Below are 21,634 nucleotides of genomic sequence, written 5' to 3' on the forward strand. Positions count from 1 at the left end.
TTAACGACATTCTCTACTGACAGCCAAGTGCAGACTTGTAGTGTGCAGCAGCAAGGTGCTTTTGGCTTTGTGTCTGCATTCTGAACTCCTGCTTTCTCCTTGTTTTGGGAGATCTCAGCATCTCCACTTAAAAAAACAACAAACAAAAAGCCCTGGGGTGTGAGTCAGAACTGTTCCTAGAGAGGCTCATTCCATGGATACGGGCCAGGCATCTTCCTTTTAAAGAAGTATATCTATCTATTACTGGAATTCAAACCCTAATACCAAAAAAAAAAAAAAATCACCAAGAATAAACTCCAGAGATACTGTTAACATTTACGGTCACAATTTAAAATAGATTTAATGAGTTCTAACGTAATCACTTATTGAAAAATGGATAAAAAACATGTTGCATATCAACAACATTAACATTTTAATTAAAAGTAGCTGTATTTCTTCAAATAAAATACTTGCTGGGAAGAAGAGTATGATTTCATACCTTTGCAAATCTCTAATGTTTAGCCTGACAGATTAAGCTGCTGTCTCATGGCTTCATCTGCATCTCATCTATTGGGTGATATTGTTGAAGTACATGAAGAAAATCTGCTCTTCCACAGAAAACAGGGAAGAACGTTTTAATATTCTTCTTAGAATTATGAGGGTTTTTTGGGAGGGGATTATTGAGATTGACTCAAGGCCAAAGCAGACTCTCTCTACCATGTAAGCGCAACATCTTCAGCCTCTTTTTGCATTAGCTTGAGGTAGAACCTCACTTTATGCCCCAACTGGTCTAAGCTACAGCCCTCCTACTTGTGCTTTCCTGTGTCACTGAGGGCGAAAGCGATGTGTCACTGCCCCCAGCCATTGTGCTTCCCCTGTAGCTGGGATAACAGGTGCATACTACCATACTCAGTCACTGGTAGAAATGGAATTTTAGGAAATCTAATGCCCAGGCTGGCCTTAACCTGCAGTTCCCTGAGCTCTGCCTCCCAAGTAGCTAGGATTACAAACTTGAGCCACCATGCCCAGCTATGGACATTCTTTTTGATAACACAAAATTCAAGAATTCCCTCCCTCCCTCCCTCCCTCCCTTCCCAATGCTAAGGATTGATATAGGGCCTTATGCATGATAGGCAAGAAGTCTTAGTCTTTTGAGACACAATCTCATATGTAGCTCAGGCTGGTTTTGAACTCATGATCCTCCTGCGTCTGCTAAATGCTGTGATTATGAGAGTATCCTGCCATTCTTGGCTCAAAAAAAAAAGATAATTTCTTTTCTTTTCCCTCCTCCTCCTCCTCCCCCCCTCTCCTCCTCCCCCTTCTCCCCCTCCTCCTCCCCCCCTCTCCTCCTCCTCCTCCTCCCCCTCCTCCTCCTCCTCCCCCCCTCTCCTCCTCCCCCTTCTCCCCCTCCTCCTCCCCCTCCTCCTCCCCCCTCTCCTCCTCCCCCTCCTCCTCCCCCTCTTCCTTTTCCTCCCCCTCCTCCCCCTCCTTCCCTTCCCCCTCTTTCCTATCCTGGGGCTTGAATTCAGGACCTAGGCATTTTCCCTTAGATTTTTAGCTTTGGACTAGAACTCTACCACTGAGACACACCTTCACTTCCAGCTTTTTGGTAGTTAATTAGAGACAACAGTCTCATGGGCTTTCTTGCCTTGATCCTTAGATCTCAGTCTCCTGAGTAACTAGGAGCCTCCAGTTCCTGGTCTAAGTAGCATTTTGAAAGGAAAGATTCTTATTATCAATTATTTTGTGGCAAAGTTTTGCTTTGTAGCCTTGTTGTACTTGAATGCACTTTGTATACCCAGTTAAATGCTCGGAGCTCACAATGCTCCTGTGTCCACTTCTTGAGTGTTAGTGTTACAGTTGTGCACTACTATAACCTCATTTCAAAGTATTTCATTTCTTCTCCGCCTCTTCCTACTCCTCCTCCCCCTCTTCTTCCTCCTCACTGCCCCCTCCTTTTCCGCTTCCTCCTTCCCCCCTCTCCCTCCTCTCATTCTCCCTTCTCCCTTCTGTCAATTGTGGGGCTTGAACTCAGGGCCTGGGTGCTGTTCCTGAGCCTCTTTGTGCTCAAGGCTAGCTCTCTACCACTTGAGCCACAGCGCTGCTTCCAATTGGTGATAAGAGTTTCTTGGGGACTTTTCTGCCTGGGCTGGCTTCAAACAGCAAACCTCAGATTTCAGCCTTCTGAGTAGCTAAGATTATGAGTGTGAGCCACCAGGGCCTGGCTAAATTATTTCTTTTTATTGTAAGATAAGACTAACCCCATATTTTTTTCATTTAAAGTTAGAAAGTTAGATTAACTTTTTCAAAAATTAAAGGGGATCTTGCTGTGTATTCCAGACTGGACTTGAACTCTTGATTCTCTTCGTCTACAGTAGCTGCACCATGCCTGGCTTTAGTTTTTGATTTGAATAACTTTTTCTTCTCCTTCTTCCCCCTTTCTTACCTTCTTTACTTGAAAGCAAATTAAAACATTTTTAGTCTTGCTATGTGACCAAGGCTAGCTTAGCACTGTAATCCTTCTACTTTAACCTCTGGAATGGAAGGATAACAAATATGTGTATCCCATCATATCGGGAGCTCTTTTTGTATTGGCAGGTAAAAACAGAATAAATTAGGATGTGCAACATGATGATTTTTTTTTTAATGCAGTACTGAGGTTTGAATTCAGGGCCTCATACTTGCTAGACAGGCACACTATCACTATAGACTACCCCCATACCTTTTAAATTATGCCCCACCAGTTGAGGTACACTCCTAGGCCTTTTTCTGTGTTAGTTATTTTTTCAGACAGGATCTTGCATTTTTCCAGGGGTCAGCTTTGTACTACAACCCTCCTACCTAGGCCTCTAGTATAGCTGGGGGTTACAGGTATGCACCACTAAAGTTGACCCAACATATTTTAATGAGTAATTTGTTTTAGTAACATTACTGTGAAAAGATTGTTAAGATGGGACAATTTTTAATTAAAATGAAAGATTGTGGTATTTGTATAAATGTATGATTATATGCTTGAATTCAATTATTTTTAGTGACTATACATTTATATATATTTTAATATCTTTCCCTGTTGTGCTAAATATTATACTAAAGGTCCAGAACTAGTATTAAATCTGAGATCAGTTTATTTGATGTTGAACAATACTTCATACTATTTTCCTTTACTGAAAATAATGCAATTTTTATTCATTATGAATAATTGCCTTCTTTTCCTCCCCTTAAATGCTGGCACAAGGCTGCATTACAGGTAAAAACCCCCAAAAAAATCCAACCTAAATTTAAGGGAAACCATATTTTATGTACTTACTTAGATTTCTAAAGAACTGGCGTTGATCAGATGAAGGCACTGTGATGCTGTAAATATCTACATGGTTTTGGTTATGTACACATTTTTGATGATTTACTTGGAGTAAAACTGCTAGAGAGTGTCGCATGTCCCGCATTAGTAGGTAATACTGAATTGTTTCTCGAAATGTGATTCCATTCTTTGCAGGCAATACTCTGAGAGTTCCCATTGCTCACTGCCACCTTGTTGTATTAGAAACAATTTTAAATTTTTGCTAATTTTGTAGACAGATGTGGACATATATCATTGTGGTTTTCTAAATAGATTTATAGATTGGATATACTGTTTGTGAAATGTCTATTAGTGCTTTTTTCTTTTTTTTTCTGTCAGATTATCTAGTTGTAAATCATATGTTTCATGTATTCTGAAGATAAGCATATGCCCCTATTGGTTATATGTGTTTTAAATTTTTATATAGTTTATTAGTTTTTATTTGATGCCTTCTGTCTCTTGTTCAGTAAGTCTTTTCTATCTCCAAATCATGAACATCTCTTCTATGTATAAAAACTCATTTTTTCATGTTTAGATCACTTCTTAATTTTTTTTTTGTATGTGATACTAGGGATTAAACTCATGGCCTCACAAATTGTGCCACTGAGCTACATCAGTAGACTTCATGTTTAGATGTTAAGTACATGTATAAAGTTTTTTCCCTAGTTTTCTGTAGTATGTCCTCTTTGTACTTCACCTTTACATATAGCTTTAGGCTCTCTGTTAGTCTTTTTCTCTAATATCTTGGTATTATATTCTCTTACATTCTTAGTTATTAGCTTTATGGTAAGTCTTCATATCTAATAAAGTAAAGTTTCTTACCTTTTCTTTTGGAGAAATGAATTACTGTAGGTTTGCATTTCCATATAAATTTTAGGAGCAACTTCTTAGGTTCCATAAAAATAGCTTTTGGGATTTTGAGATTATATTAAATCAAGTAATGAACTTTGGGGAAAATGGTATCTTTATTTTATAATGTTGTTTAATTGATGACCTTGTTTTATTACTCAATTATTGAAGTTTTTTAAATTGCTTTTAGAAAGATTTATTGTTTCTTTTGTATGTTTTACTAGATTTAACTTTTAATATTTTGTCAGTCATGGGGCTTGAACTCAGGGCCTGAGCTCTTTTGCTCTAGGCTAGCGCTCTACCACTTTGACCTTGACCCACAGCACCACTTCTGACTACATTTAACCACATTTTTTGTTTTGTTTTGTTTTGTTTTGCCAGTTCTGGGGCTTGTACTCAGGGCCTGAGCACTGTCCCTGGCTTCTTTTTGCTCAAGGCTAGCACTCTACCTCTTGAGCCACAGCACCACTTCTGGCCTTTGCTGTGTATGTGGTGCTGAGGAATCAAACCCAGGGCTTCATGCATGCAAGGCAAGCATTTTACCACTAAGCCACATTCCCAGTTCCCATTTAGTCACATTTTCTGGTGGTTATTTGGGGATAAGAGTCTCACAGACTTTCCTGCCCAGGAAGATCCTCAGATCTCAGCCTCCTGAGTAGCTAGGATTACAGATGTGAGTCAGTAGCATCTGTCTCTAAACACATTTTGAGTGTTCTTGTAATGTTACCTTTTAAAATTTATTTTCTCACAGTTACCTTGTGTTGTATTAGAATAAAACCAAGATTTTGCTATTGATTTTTGTAACTGATATTTTATTTTCTTTGTTTATTTTTGTGCTGATATTGGAGCTTAAGCTCAGGGCATTAAGATCTCACTGAACGTGCTCTACCATTTGAGCCATGCTTCTACTTCTGGCTATGTTGTTGGTTAATTGGATGTAAGTGTCTGTTGGATTTATCGAATCATAATTCTTAGATCTGAGCCTCCTGAGTTGTTAGGATTATAGGCATGACCAACTGGTGCCTGGCTGTAATCAGTATTCTTGTAATTACTGTAATCAATGACTCTCTTTTAATGTTGATGATTTGTGGATACTTTAAAATGATCTTTGTACAACATTTCATTCATAAATATGGTAGTGTTTTCTTTCCAGCCTGTCACCATTTTGCTTTCTGTCTGGCTACAACTTTTATCATAAGCTCAAATATAAGTGGTAATAATGATATTTCTTGTCTAGCTTTCAGTTTCAGTGGAAAAAGCTTCTATTTGATACCCATCACTGACCATCCATTTGTTTTTACCTTTTTATTCCCTGAACCACACAGGAATGTTCAAGTTCTGTTGTCAGGCAAATGCCGTTAAGGTGAAAGCTAGATTCCTTGCTCTGCTGACTTTTTGGCTTCCAGATTTCATATTTAGTCTTTTGTCTTTGAGTTTTCCTTCTTCATTTGTTAGATCACTAGAACATCAGAGGAATTTTACCAGTATATATTCCATCCAGTATTATCAATTGCTAAAATTATGAATTTTCTCACATTTTAAGTACAAGAATATGATTGTCATATTTATAAGTACTTTAAGTATTGATATTAACAGTAATTAAATTGAAGACTCATTTATCTCAAGGACATAGGTTGTACAGAAACATTTGTAAACTACACATTCAGAGAGGTTTTATTCTCTTTCTCTCTTTCTCAGTATTGGAAGTTGAATACAGGTTCTTGTGTATCATTGACAAGCACTGTACTACTGAGCTACCTGCACACTTAATTTGTTTTTCAAATAGTTTATTTGTTTTTTAGCAGGTGTGAAGAATGAATGTAGGGCCTTACACATTCTAGGCTACCAGATTACCACTGAGATATACCCTGAGCCTTACCTCAAATAAATTTTAAATGAGAGAATTAAAGAAATGCAATGGTTTTTCTAAGAAATAATGGTTTTTCATGCTGGGAATGTGGCCTAGTGGTAGAGTGCTTGCCTAGCATGTATGAAGCCCTGGGTTTGATTCCTCAGTACCACATAAACAGAAAAAGCCAGAAATGGAGCAGTGGCTCAAGTAGTAGTGTGCTAGTCTTCAGCAAAAGACAGCACCCTGAGTTCAAGCCCCAGTACTGGCAAAAAAAAAAAAAAAAGAGGTAATGGTTTTCCTAGGAAGAAATGTAATGATTCATTTATGGATTTGTTTTTATGATTGGAGTTTAAAAAATATCAGGAGATGCCAAGGACTTTTCAGATAAGAATGCCATCAACTGATATGTTCATTGAAAAGTCCAGAATTATGACCTAAATAAACACCTTTAATGTACATATATGTGTACGTACACACACACACACACACACACACACACGAACAAATGAATTTCTCTTTATTCTTTCAGCCCTTGCCCAAGACTTATGTAGAAATAACAGTTGTTAAAATTATTCCTTTCTATGTAATTATAAAGGTAAAAAAAACTCTGGAGATTAAAAAAGAAACTTCTTATTTCATTTGCACTCCCTGCCTTAGCAGACCTCAGATTTGGAAGGCTCTTGAGTGACTCTCACTCTACCTCCCCTTCTGTCCAGGTCTCTTACAGCCCAGTCTTCTCAGCAGATGGTTATCAGTAAAAAGGTTTCTCAAGACAAGCAGCATTCTAGTTTTAGTTATTGGTATAGGAATAATTTCAAAAGTTCTGGTACTGAGTTTTTAGGAGTTTTAAATTTGCTGTGATACAACATTATTGAGATTGTGTTCAAAATAGGATGTTTGTGAGGAAACATTTTAAGCATTGATTATCTGATTTCCGAACTTTATGAATTATTGGAGGGAAATTAAACATTTGAGTTACATGCAAAAAATAATATATTAATGTATTAACATATCAATATAATATTAAATTTATCAATTAGTAACTGATAAATATTAGTTGCTATATAGTAGTAATATGATATTTATATTAATATTAATATTATATATGTATAGTTGAATGAATAGGCTGATAGAAGACTATGAATGATTTGTAGTTCTCATAAAAAGTAAGCACAAGTGATGGGTATGTGACTCAGTGATGCCAGGCCCTGTGTTCAAACCTTCTCTACCCCCCCCCCAAAAAAAAAAAATAAAAATGAGCTTGATATGCCAACTTGAAATTGGACTTTTAGACCAAATTCTAATTGAGGAAAAAGAAAATCTAGAGGGTTTTTCTTTTGGTCCTAATTTTGAACTGATTAAATAGTAATTATTCCTCTTAGATTAAAAAGCTACCATAGTAGTCATACATTTAGAAAATACTGGTAGAGACCTGGCACTGGTGGGTTACACCTGAGATCTGAGGATTGTGGTTTGAAGTCAGCCTAGGCAAGAAAGTTGTGAGACTCTTATCTCCTGTTAACCACCAGAAGCTGGAAGTGGAGCTGTGGCTTAAAGTGGTAGAGCACTACCTTTGACTGAAAAAACTCAAGGACAGCACTCAGGTCCTGAGGTCAAGCCCCACACCTGACAAATTAGTTAATTAAAATAAAATTTTTAAATATATAGGTAGATTCAAATAATCACAATTAAATATATTAATATGTCTTTAAAATTATGAACACATAAATAATTGTTATCATAAATAATTATGATAAAAAACCTTCTAAATATAACACTTGTGTAATATTTACTTGGCCTCTGTGTCTATTTGTACACATACTATTTTTGTTTTTATTAAAATTACTTTTTTATGTTCTATATATTCATCTGTGCTTTTACACAATCATCATAATTACTGTACAGTGGGCTTTAAGTCCTCCTCATTTCTCATGAATAGTGTTGTAACAGTCTTAATACAAAGCTTTCCTTCCTTTTCAACTCTTTTCCCAGAGAAAAATTGATTTTTGTAGGTAACATAATGATCTAATCTGATCTCTTGTGTGTTATTTTGCATAGGATTTCTCCAGTGATGATTCTAAGCTAGAATATAATGTAGATGCTGCAAATGGCATTGTCATGGAAGGGTATCTCTTTAAACGGGCCAGCAATGCCTTCAAGACATGGAACAGGTAATATATTTCACATGTGAATCTTGTTCTTTCCATATTTGAAGTTTGGCGACTATTTCCTTCATTTTTCCTGAAATTCTATAAATTGTGTAATAAATTTATTTCTTGCTGTGTGCTTTCTTATTTTCTCTGTCTTTTTCTTTCTCTTCTCTCTTGTCTTTTTCTTTCTATTATGCTGTTATTTGGGCTTGAACTCAGGGTCAGGGCATTCTCCCTTAGCTTTTTCTTTAGGCTGGTACTCCATGGTGTGAGCTACATAGCCTTTTGGTGATTACTTGGAGATGAGTCTCTTGGACTTCTTTCCCTGGGCTGGCTTCAAACTGGGGCCCTCAGATCTCATTCCCCTGAGTACCTAGGATTGTAGGTGTGAGCCACTGGTACTTAGTTTGTAGTAACTTTCTCGATTCCAGTCCATCGAAGAAAAGACCCTTAGAAGCAGGTAAAAAATGAAAACTTTCTTAATTCTTAAACTGCAAGCAAGGTTAAAGGAGGAAGCAAGTTGAATTTTTATATTGCTTGGTTATTTTGTGTATATTATTATATATCATCACAATTATTGAATACAAGCTACTTACCACTTTGGTTATTGAATATTAGTCCAAATTATGTATATTGAATGTAATTGGTGATTAGAATAATTGAGCTTTTTTTCTCTTTTTTGTACCTCCCCTATATGTAGGCTTTTCCTTAATGTTTACTAACTTTTTTTTTTTTTTTTGGCCAGTCCTGGGGCTTGAACTTGGGGCCTGGGCACTGTCCCTGAGCTTCTTTTGCTCAAGGCTAACACTCTACCCCTTGAGCTACAGCTTCACTTCCAGCTTTTTCTGTGTATGTGGTACTGAGGAATCGAACCCAGGGCTTCATGCATGCGAAGCAAGCACTCTACCACTAAGCCACATTCCCAGGCCTTACTAATTTTTAAGCTGGATGATCCTGATATTTGCCACTTTGTAGTAGCCATAAAGAGGAACTTAAGGACACAGGATTTTTTTTTTTCAGATGGGAAGTTGTGATAGCCATTGCTTCTTTATTCTAAACTTAACAGCTTCCCAAATATTTGGATTTTGCTGAAGTAATTTTTACAAAATATGAAACTACTAAACATCTGTTATAGGAATGTGAGTGTGCCAGTTGTGTGCTAGTAATCCTAGCTACTGGAAGGGCAGAGAGGTCAGGAAGATCATAGTTTGAGGCCACGGTAGGCAAAAGATTTAGAGACTGTCAAAACCAAACAAACCAAGTGAGTTTGGGCTCTGGTGGCTCATGAATATAAATTTTGGCTACTCAGGAAGCTGAGATATGAGTATTGTGGTTTGAAGCAGGCTTGGGCAGGAAAGTCTGTAAGACTCTTCTTCCAGTTAACTACCTAAGAAGCCCGAAGTCGAGCAGTGGCTCAAGTGGTTGTAGAGCACTATCCATGAGTATAAAAATTCAGTGACATACCCTGAGTTCATGTCCCAGGATTGCCTCCCCCAACCCCCCCCCCCAAAAAAAAAACCACACTTGGCCTGGAAGTACATACTTATGATTTCAGCTATGTGGGATGAATGGTTAAGAGGATTGTACTTGGGGCACTGAGTTGCCTTGGGTTAAAAGTGTAAGAAATAAGTAAAAGGCATAGCTCAGGAGGCCCAGAGTTCTACCCCCCCACCCTCCAGTATTTCTCCTCTATACTAAAAAGAAGAATGAATAAATGAATGCATGACTAGTTGACACACACCCTTGGTCACATGACTCCTTGGAAAAGCAACTGATTTTGAGCTAGGCCAGGAGCTGAATGTGGCAGTATATGTCTGTAATCCTTGCTCTCAGAAGACGGGAGAATTGTGATTTCTAAGCCAGTCTGGACTGTTTAATAAGATTATTTATCAAAAGGAGAAAGACAAAAGAGTATATGAAACATTTTATTATAGTTTCTATATATTAATATAAAGTAAAATAATTTCATATCTAAATCATCAAAAGATTGCTTGACTCAGGGCTATCTTTCTATGTTTTATTTTCTGTTTTTTTTTTTTTGCCAGTCCTGGGGCTTGAACTCAGGGCCTGAGCACTGTCCCTGAGCTTCTTTTTGCTCAAGGCTAGCACTCTACCACTTGAGCCAAAGCGCCACTTCCGGCTTTTTCTATATATGTGGTGCTGAGGAATCGAACCCAGGGCTTCATGTAACAAGGCGAGTATTTTACCACTAGGCCATATTCCCAGCCCCTGGGTTATCTTTCTAAATATCATCAATGAATCCTTTTTTTTTCAAGAAGCTCTCTCTTCCTTCTCACCCCCAGTAGAACAACTTTGAATAATTGAGAGTTGAGTTTTGGTTCTGGTTAATTCATTTGCTGTTATATTATTATTTGAAACGTGTAAATTTTATTACTTGAACAAGATGTCAGTCTACCTAGTAATAGAGAATTTGCCTCATGATAGAGTTGGGTTTTTACTGGACGTTGGCAAAATAAATAGCATTTTCAGCCAGGCACTGGTGGCTTACACCTGTAATTCTAGCTACTCAGGAGGCTGAGATCTGAGGATCAAGGCTCAGAGCCAGCTTTTGGGCAGGAAAGTCTAAGAGACTCTCTTAACTATCTGTAACCACCAGAAAACCAGAAGTCGTGCTGTGGCTCAAAGTGGTAGAATGCCAGCCTGAGCAAAAGAGGTCAGGGAGAGCACCCATGTCCCCGAGGCCAAGCCCCATGACCGACAAAAAATAAAAATAAAAATAGCATTTTCTTGGTAAGTTTGTTCAGCATACAGTTTTGTTAATAGAAACCCAAATGTTTAATGCTTTGATTGTACTTACTTTTTTTGGTTTCTTGGCATTGAAGGAAATAATGTGTTGAGTATTTCTCTAGCATTTGTTATAGCCAATTTAAATTTAAATGGTACAAAGTTTTGTTAGAAATACTGTTTTTCCTTATCTGAGAGTGAATTTCAACTAGAAAGAGTAATGATTATACTTGACATTCTAAGTTCTGAAGAACTTTAAACAAAATATCATGAATATGGGGGGGCAACTATAGTGATCTGATTAGAAATAATTTATCTAATTATTATGAAGTAAAAATGAAAATGGGTGTTTCACAGAGTCCGAAAACTAAGACAATAATCTTTTAAACCTTTCTTGGCCATTTCTGTAACTAGAAGATGAAATGGAAAAAAAAAGTGCTACTGATTAATCTCATAGTAAATAAAAGTTATTCAACCAATATAGTTCTATGTTAGAATTTAGTTTTAAATTTCATATTTTAAAACAATTTAAATTTAAAATTTAACAAAAGGAAAAATACAGGAAGTCTATAGAAACATACGTTTATGTTAAGAAGAAAAGAAGTAAACTTCCATGGACTTCTTCACTGACAAATGATCTCAGACTTTAAAGCGAAGCAGCACAGTAAGTATTAGTGGAAACTTAGATTGCCACTTACAGCAGTAGAAGAAAATTAATATTAGTTTAAGTGAACATTATTAATTATTTTAACTATTTGATTTATGGATTTTGCTTAATAGATATTAAAAATAAAATATGAAGTAGGGAGTAGCTACAACCCTCAAAAGTAAACGTGGCCTGTGCTGCTTAGAAATTGGGCTGCTTTTTAAAGGAGGTACCACTTATATGTTGTGAGATAACAGTTTCTATTTAGAATCATGGGTTAAAGTTTAATAGCCTAAAGAAATTGAGCTATAGAGATAATTGAGAGAGAAGACAGATTTATTCTGCTCTCAGTTTTGGAGGCTGAAAGTTCAGGATTGGGTGGCCTCATTGATCTGTCTTCTGGTGAGGGCCTGGTTGTGGACTGCATCATTGCAGAAGTGGTGCAGGAGAGCCCATAGTGGGCAACAGGGAGCCAGAGAGCAAGAAAGAGCCAGTCTTCATTTTCCATAACCACTCTTCCATTGGCAGTTCCCCAGTCATGTAATTACCCAGCCCAAGGCCCTACCTCTTAAAGATTTTACCTCCCACCATACTGAAGACCAAGCATAAAACTTTGGGGGACAAATGTATCTAAAGCATAGTAGAAAGGAGCATTATAAATGGGAGAAGAAAAATGTATAGTAAATGCTACTTAAAATATTCTTGTTTTTGTATTAATTTAGAATGTATTAATTTTTAAATGAGGTTTGTCAAAAATCTAGTCTCAGGAAATATACTTTCCCTTTAGCCATATTTGATTAGTGTCTGCCCTGTTTTTCTAATTAGTTCTCTACCCTACCCAGCACAATCTAATCTGTTACTACTGGCCTTTGGGTAAGATTATATATTTTTAATAGTTACGCCTTAACTTGAAAAACATACAGGAAGCTGTAACTTGAAGGTGGGGATGGGAGAGGGAAATTAGGGAAGAATGGACAGAAGGGTTGAAGAAGCAGCATTGTATTCATAACCTGACTTATGGAGTTGTAACCCCTTTGTAAAACTACTTAATAAAAATTTAAAAATACAAGAATCTAGCTACTTAGACATAAAGTTTCTACTCACTGCTTATGTACTTTTAGTTGGTAGAGGAGGGGAAGAAGAAAAGGGGGGAGGGTGAAAGGGAGAGGGAGATGGATCCTGGGGCTTGAATTCAGGGCCTGGGTGCTGTCCCTGAGCTTTTTTGCTCAAGGCTGATTTCCTACCACTTGATCCACAGTTCCACTTTTGGCTCTTTTGGTAGCTGATTGGAGATAAAAGTCTCATAGACTTTCCTGCCTGGCCTGGCTTTGAACTTGAATACTCAGATTTCAGCCTCTTGGATAGCTAGGATTATAAGCATGAGCCACCAATGCCCAATGATTGATTAGTTGTAGGGAACATTTAATAGTTACCCTACAGTGACAAGTCTATAGTTTTACAGAAGTATAGCATGTAAAACTTTTAATATCAACTTTTTAAAAATACCTCTTTCCTGAGAGAGATGTGAATGTGACTATGACTTCCCAAATAGTTTTAAAACCTCAGCTTATTTTCATAATTGTAAGTCTTTTGAAAGCAGTATTCACTAGTCTTAAGTTTACCAGACTAGATATATTTTATGTGACGTGATTAAAATTGCATCAGAGTAAAAAGCTTTACATCTTAAGTGGACTTTTAAGCTTGTTTTTTTTTAAATAGTTTTCAGAATTGTAGTTAGTGATTTCTCAAAGTTAGGTATATCTGTAATACAAGTGGCTCTATATATCCCTAGGTTCAAGCAAAATATATTACTCAAAAATATTTGGAAAAAAGGTCTATTTTACAGATTTTTATCTCTTCTCATTGCTCCTTAAACAGTACAGTCTGACAGTTATTTACATAGCATTTATGTTGTATTAGTAATTGTAAGTAATGTAGAGATGATTTAAAGTATACAGGATAGCTAGATATAGTGCTGTATGCCCATAATCCTATCATACTGAGGCTTGAGGCAGGAGGATCATTTGAGCCTAGGAATTCAAGACTAGTCTGGGCAACATGACAGGGCCCTATTGTGAACACACACACACACACACACACACACACACACACACACACGTTATATCCAAATTGAAGACATTTCCTATAAAGACTTGAGCATCTATGGGTTGGAATATCATTGGAAGGAGGGTTGTGGGTTCTAAAACAAATACTTCACACATATCAAGGGACTACTGTATATTGTCTGCCACAATAACTTTTCCATATCAGTTATTTTCTCAGTATGATAGAGGATCTAGTGTATTCATATATTCCTCCTTTGGTTAAAAAATGTAGAAAAGAAGGAAAATAAGTTCATTTTATGTAATTTACTTCATAATGTAGAAAGGCTGACAAAATAGCTAATATATTCATTGCACTAGAAAATACAGCTAAAAGCATGTAATGTGTTACATAACTTTTTTTCACCAAAAAGCAAAGTGTAGCAGCAGTGTTGCTGCTACAGATGTCAATGTTTTATTCTTATTGATTTTTGTTTTAAAATAAGCATTCATAAATTAAAGATTACTCTTATGTGTGGCCTTAGAATCTTTGCTATCATTTGACAAAAGTTCAGGTGAGTAGGAGGGAGGTTTCTTTGGCTAATATTTTATTCTTTGAAATTCTTAATGATCCCACTTCTTTATGAAAATCTTTCATTTGTTCTAGGTTTCTGTAGATAAACCTACAGTGATTATTTCCCTTAATTTTAGAAGTTTTTTATGATGTGCCAAGGTACTATATATTTTCTACTTATGACCATAGAATTAGAAAATAATAACAGAAGAGGTATGCCCAAGTATACTAAGACAATCCAGAATTTTTACAAGGTAATACTTGAAGCATGGTTTGAATATTCCTAAAGTACTAGTATTTCAGATTCCCAGGAGTTAGAATTAATTGTTTACACATTTGTATATTTATGTTGCTTACATAAAATGCAGCAGATACTTTTGATTATTTTGTTAGCTTGTAAGCTTAAGCTTGTCCCTTTAATTCTTGCTTTATTTGTATCATGCTAGTCCTTTGCTTATTTTGCACATTTGCTTTTTCATTCTTTTACCACCTTTCCCTTATGTTTTAATCCTGCCCCATTTTTTTACATGACAGGAAAAAGCCCGATCATATCAGGTACCAAATGGCTTATTTCCCTTTCTCCTCATCTTACTCCAATTTCTTCTTTGGCACGAAAAAGCTCATAATTAACCTGCATTTCAGCCAGATTACTTGCAATGGATAAAATGTCTCTTTATGTTTTAAATTGGGAAGAAAATAGAAGCATCTTATTTGAGGAATGAAACTATACTTCTTGATTGCTCATCTCTGTGCTTCATTTTAATCTATAAGAAACATTTGATGTACTTTGAATTACTCAAAGAAGATACAGATAAGAGGAATACCTTTGAATCTCTCTCTCCTTTTTTTTTTAAATAAAGGAAACAAGCTAGCTAACTATTAAATTTGAGCAGCTTAGTCACTTTGGAAACCATATTAATTTTGTTGAAAGAATATGTAGTTCCTAAGTTTTCTTTAATTTTTCCCTCTGTAATAAAGCAAGTTGAGTTTAAATAAACTAAAATCCTGTTTGTGATTTTATTAAATGTTTATCTATTTGGCATCTGTATGTATAGGTATATGAGCCTATAATTTATAGTTTTAGTTATAAACCTTCTATAGATTTAGAAGTTTGATTTCTTCCTCATGATCTTAAGTACAGTTCTGAAACTAGTGATCAAACATGATAAAAGGTGCTTGATTTTTGTAAATATATTTTTCTTTATAATCTAAGTTTTGTAGTCTGGAAATTCTTAGTGTATAAAAAAGAATAATCTTTAATTTTTATAAATTTCATATTTTAGTCTAAATGCTATACTGAATTACTTCAGTATGTTATGCTGTCTGATATTAATAAGTTTTCCTTCTTGAAAACTTTTATATTTTGGCTTTGTGCTCTATTCCTTAATCTTGGAGACCTTAGTATGTTATTAGCACAATGGCTTTGAAAGTTTTTGTTTTTCATATTTTAGTCTAAATGCTATACTGAATTACTTCAGTATGTTATGCTGACTGATATTAATAAGTTTTCCTTTTTGAAAACTTTTATATTTTGGCTTTGTGCTCTATTCCTTAATTTTGGAGACCTTAGTATGTTATTAGCACAATGGCTTTGAAAGTTTTTGTTTTTTGGATCTTCTTTTCCCTCCCTCCCTCCCTCCCTCCCTCCCCTCACTCCTCTTTGGTGCCAGACCTGGAATTTGAACTCAGGACCTGAACACTGTCCCTGAGCTTTGCTCAAGGCTAGCACCCTACCACTTGAGCCACATCCCCACTTTGAAATTTTGGGTCGTTAGTAGATAAAAGTTTCACGGACTTTCTTGCTTGGACTAGCTTCAAACCTCTGATCTAAGCCTTCTGAGTAGCCAGGACTACAGGGATAAGCTGCCAGCCTCAGCTTTGCTATTTATTTATTTTTTAAAGTTTTCAAATTTCAAGTACCAAGTATTTAAAAATATTTAAGTATTCTATATCCCATCGATCATGAGCTATTTGCCATTCTCAATTTTATTTTTCTTAGAAATGTTAATAATCACTAGGTTCTATTAGGAATAATTTTATTTATCTACATGAAGTTTTTACTAACGAGTAGTATGCTTTTTTAATTTTAGTGGTAGTGGAGGGAAGATAGTATTGTAAGACATGCAGATCTTTATAATTCAAAATCTTTTTCTACCTAGAATATATAATATACCTTCTTTCTTTAGGAGGTGTCAAAATTAAATCACTTTATGTTGTCTTTCCTGAGCATACTAAAGCTGATGAAGTGATACTGCCACTCAGAAGCAGATAGGGAAAGTCAGTTTCAAGAAACAGATTTGATTGGATTGGAAAAGATTAGAGCACCTGCCTAGCAAATACATAGCTCTTGAATTCAAACTCTAGTGTGGGGGTTGGCGAGGAAGAAATACGATCTAAAGTTAATAAACAGGGGGAATCATCTCTGGAAAAAACAAACAAATACCACTTCCCCCTCTTCCAGCATTTTGTTATTATTTGCAGGGAGTATTATCCTATTATGAAATAGGTCAAAAGACATTTGAATTTTTTTTTAAAAGAACCTTATAATAAGCATGACAGTTGGATTTGTTTTCTTTTTTTGGTCAGTTGTGGGGCTTGAACTCTTAGCCTAGGCACTGTCCCTGAGCTCCTCAGCTCAAGGCTAGTGCTCTACCACTTGAGCCACAGCACCACTCCCTGAAAGTTACATTGTTCAGTGGGCATTTTCCCATAGTTAACAAAACTCAATAGTTTTCATTATCAAAATAATGTAAGATGGTTACTATGTTAAAAGACCTATGAATCTTTGCTAATATAGGTCACTCTCCATTAAACAATGTAAGAAAACCACTTTAATCAGTAGCAGAGATTATTTCCATTGCATGTCATCTCATGTGTCAGGGTTGCATCATTTTGTTTGTGTATAGGTATTTCCTTTAACATTTCTAACCAGCCCTCTGCTCCAAAACCAAGATACTAAGAAGTTCTTCCTTTTCTATCCTCTGGGTGATTTGCATCTTAGAGGCAATCCACCTTGCTTTATCTAGGTGCTTACTTTAACAATTTAACTATTTTATGATAATAAGGTGATACCTTTTTCTTATGCCTAACAATCTAGTAAAAGGCTTGGAAATGGAAAAGTGTTTCTTAATAATTTTCTCAAATTTGGAGATGTATCCAAATTAAAAAAATAGAATTCAAAATGTATAAATACAGTCTCTAGTGCTTTGTACTAGTAGCAACGAAAAGGTAGAATCTCTATCTGCTAATAGATTAATAACTAATGTTTAAAATAGAAATCATCTCACATTAAACTAATTTTAAAATGATGACTTAAATATTGTTTTACCTTTCATGCTTGATGAATGCTTTTGGCTGTGATATTAAGTCTTGTTTTAATAAATTAGAATTAGTAAATATGGCATACATGGCTTAGCCTTTTCTTCTAAAGAAGATTGCAAGTAAATTGTTTTTCTAATTTACAATGGTAAGCAGAAGCATGTAGTTGAGTGGATCATTTGTGATAACTTTATTGTGCTTAGAAGTACACAATATAGTCAAGTTAGTTGATGATGATCTCTTGTTTGATACCAGTTCCAGAATGATTAGTTTTCTTTTTTGCTTATAAAATCAAACACTTGGTGAATCATCTGCTGAAAGGTTGAAAATAAAACACAATTTATCCTAATGTTTATATGCAGGGATATTTTAATTCATAATTTATATTTTAATTATATAAAATTAATTGGGAGAAAACATTTTATTTTGAGGAATCTCAAAAGATTCAAATTAAAATTTTAAAACAATTATTTGATGATAACATAAATAACAGCTTTTGTTGTGATATAAATTTATGACGTAAAAGGATCAAAATATAGTAGTTTCATTTTCCTAATTTATGGTTTTATAATGTTTATCCCATATTGCCTCTGGTTTATAAAAATATAATTACACTGATTTTTAGCCCTTTCCCCAATATTTCATTTCATAGAAGAAGTAGCTTATGTTTATGAAAACGATCTATTTTGTTTTTATTTAGACGCTGGTTTTCAATACAGAACAATCAGCTGGTTTACCAGAAAAAGTTTAAGGTAAGTCTTTTCTTAAGAAAGTAAGTAAAAACTCCTGCACACAATGCCCCCTGTGCCAGTGTTTCATTCTAAGGAGCGCTGGCCTTGTATTTTTTTCTGGTAGGTAAGCCCTTCTCAGTCCCATCTTTTCCCTTGTCATGCCGCTTACCAACTCTTGGAGATGAGCTAAACATACACTTTTTTGTCATCTTGAACAAACTATCTTCAGAACAAGTGCTTTGTTTCCTCACCTCCATCAGGTTTTATTGTGAAAACCTTTATAAAAATTTTGTTAATTCAAAAAATACAGAAAAGAAATTAAGTGAAAATTGAGTGAGCTTAGGGTGCTTTTTTTTCCCGTCCGTTCTGATTCAACTTAGGACTTTGCCCATGCTAGACAAGCTCTCTACCACTTGAGCTATGCCTCCAGACCCTAATTTTATTTTATTTTTTATTGTTTGCCTTAGTAAATGTTGCAGTCCATAAGGGCTCATGTACAAAATTACTATAGTTACTACTTAGTAGTATGTTTGGGCTTGTATAAAGAAAGTCTTGAGTGGAAACTATAAACATTTAAATTATTTTTATTTATTTATTGATGGCACTAGGTTTGGACATTTTGCTTCCCACTTGCTAAGCAAGTGCTGTAGTCTTTTTGCTTTTAGTTTGTTTTTCAGTTACAGTGTGTAGGCAACTTTGTCCAGGCTAGCCTTGAACAGTGATGATCCTACTTGTGTCTCCTGAGAAGCTAGGATTATAGGGAAGCACCACTATGGCTAGCTTAAAAACTACCAACATTTTATCCTAAAGGCAAAATGATTCTGAATCTGAATTCTCTTTTTTAAACCAGCATAAAAAAAAAAAAGATCAGTAACAGGAAGCATCAAAAGCATGTGAAGAAAAAAGAAACCTGTGAAGTTTTTACACAGAAAATCCCCAAGATATAACAGACTATGTATACTATATGAGTCCTTTAATGTATTTTTTTTTTTTTTTTTTTTGCCAGCCCTGGGGCTTGGACTCAGGGCCTGAGCACTGTCCCTGGCTTCTTCTTGCTCAAGGCTAGCACTCTGCCACTTGAGCCACATGAGCCACAGCGCCACTTCTGGCCATTTTCTGTATATGTGGTGCTGGGGAATCGAACCTAGGGCCTCATGCCCTAGGGCACTCTTGCCACTAGGACATATCCCCAGCCCCCTTTAATGTAATTTTTAAGAGCCAGTAATGCAAGCCAGGTGGTGGTGGCTCACACCTGTAATCCTAGCTACTCCGGAGGCTGAGATCTGAGGATTGTGGTTTGAAGCCAGTCCAGGCAGGCAGGTACCTGAGTCTTTCATCATTTAACCACCAAAAAACTGGAAATGGAGGTGTGGTAGATCTAGTGCTAGTCTTGAGCAAAAAGTCCAAGGAAAACATCAAGCTCACAGACACAGACACATGCACATACATAGACCCAGACACGCACAGAACCAGCAGTGCAAATCTGAAGAAATAAAGTTCTTGCTGCTAGGTAGGCATAAGGAGATTGGAAAGAATGCCAGAGAGCTTTCTGGATGATGGGAATAGTGTCTATTTTGTTTTCAATTGTGGTTACACTGGTTGATACAACTGTTAAAAATCTGAAGTTTCCTCATTGGATATGTAAATTAGACATCAATAAAAGTTAAAAGTAGTTTATCTTTGTATTGAGAGGACATGTTTTCTTACCTCAGAGAAATTTTAATTTCCTTGATTTCTATAGTATTATATATGGAAACATTTTGACACTCCTTTCCCATTTTTATTAGCATAGATTAATTGTACAAAGGGATTTTATCGTAATATTTCCATACATGCATAGAACACACTGACAAAATTGACCCTTCTGTTACTTTCTTGTTCTCCTTCCTACTCCCCCTTTTAAATAGCTTATAATGGGTTTTGTTTATTTTATTTGTTTTGTTTTTGTTGCCAGTCCTGGGGCGTGGACTCAGGGCCTGAACACTGTCCCTGGCTTCTTTTTGCTCAAGACTAGCGCTCTACCACTTGAGCCACAGCGCCACTTCTGGCTTTTATCTATTATATGTGATGCTGAGGAATCGAACCCAGGGCTTCAATGTATACAAGGCGAGCACTTTACCACTAGGCCATATTCCCAGCCCCCTATAATGGGTTTTGTTATGGTATTTTCATATATACACATAATGCCCTTCAATCACTTAATCTTGGATTTTTCTGTGTGTATGTGCCAGTATTAGGCTTTGAACTGAAAGTTCTTGTTTAGCTTTTTTCACTTATAGCTTGTGTTCTTGAGCCACAACTCTAGTCTTGAGTCCTGAATTGTGTGTGCGTGTGCATGTGCATGTGCATGCATGCTAGTCTTGAATTTAGGACTTGTGTGCTTGTTCCTGAGTTTTTTGCTCAAGGCTAGCACTCTTCAACTTGAACGACAGCTCCACTTCTGACTTTTTTGGTGGCTAATTGGAGATAAAAGTTGTGGACTTTCCTGCCCAGGTTGGCTTTGAACTGTAGTCCTCAGATCTCAGCCTCCTTAATAACTAGGATTATAGGCATTAGCCACTGGCACCCAGTCCAAGTCCTGAATTCTTTTTTTTTCTGTATTTAAAATTTTTTTATTTTTATTGTCACACTAATGTACAGAGGGGTTACATAAGGCAGTGGAGTACATTTCTTATCAAACTTGTTACCTCCTTCATTTTTCTTCCCCCTTTGCCCCTCCTGACCCTTCCCCGCTGAATTCTTGACTAGCTTGGAGATGGATTTTCTCGTGTCCTAGCATTATTACTCTAATGTCCTTATGAGATTTTTCTAGTAATGGTGACAGTTCAGAAAGGTTAAAAATGACGTAAATGATGCTGGAGTTATGTGTGAGTGAAGTGGTAGAGCACCTGACTAACAAGCTCAAGGCCATGAGTTCAAAACTAAGAACTGCCAAATAATTTTTAAAAACTTTAAAAAACTATAAATAATAACATATGGAATAACTTTTTTTTTTGTTCCAGTAATAAGGCTTGAGCACTCATGGTCTGGGCACTATCCTTTAGCTTTTTTTTACTCAAGACGGGTACTCTAGTTACTTGATCCATACTTGCACTTCTGGCTTTTTGGTGTTTAATTGAAGATGAGAGTCTTGTGGCTTTTCCTACTCAGGCTGTCTTCAAACTGCGATCCTCAGATCTTAGCCACCCGAGTAGCTAGGATTACAGGCATGGGCCACTGGTGCCTGTCTATTATATGTAAGCGGAGACTAAAGGAGTAATGAATATAAATGAAAATAGAAGAAAATTAATAGCTAAAATTATGGCCATCTACTAAACTCCAAGCATTGGACAAAGCCTTTTTTATATAAATTATTTCACTCAGTCCATATGTAATGGTTTTTCTCCATGTAATAATTTTGTGTGGCAAATA

General features: G+C 36.0%; 1 protein-coding gene across 2 annotated transcripts in view; it reads left to right on the forward strand.

Moving 5' to 3' along the window:
* Positions 1-21,634, forward strand: part of Acap2 (ArfGAP with coiled-coil, ankyrin repeat and PH domains 2) — a 115,581-nt gene that overhangs the window by 65,926 nt on the left and 28,021 nt on the right. Inside the window, exons 10-12 of one of the 2 annotated variants that reach the window (XM_048346907.1) lie at positions 8,076-8,188; positions 14,709-14,729; positions 18,193-18,244. In XM_048346907.1, coding sequence (XP_048202864.1) covers positions 8,076-8,188; positions 14,709-14,729; positions 18,193-18,244 — 186 coding nt within the window. The remainder of the gene's footprint in view (positions 1-8,075; positions 8,189-14,708; positions 14,730-18,192; positions 18,245-21,634) is intronic. The other variant, XM_048346908.1, reaches the window with a different exon arrangement.

Source organism: Perognathus longimembris, chromosome 5 (assembly GCF_023159225.1).
Source record: "Perognathus longimembris pacificus isolate PPM17 chromosome 5, ASM2315922v1, whole genome shotgun sequence".
NCBI lineage: Eukaryota > Metazoa > Chordata > Mammalia > Rodentia > Heteromyidae > Perognathus > Perognathus longimembris.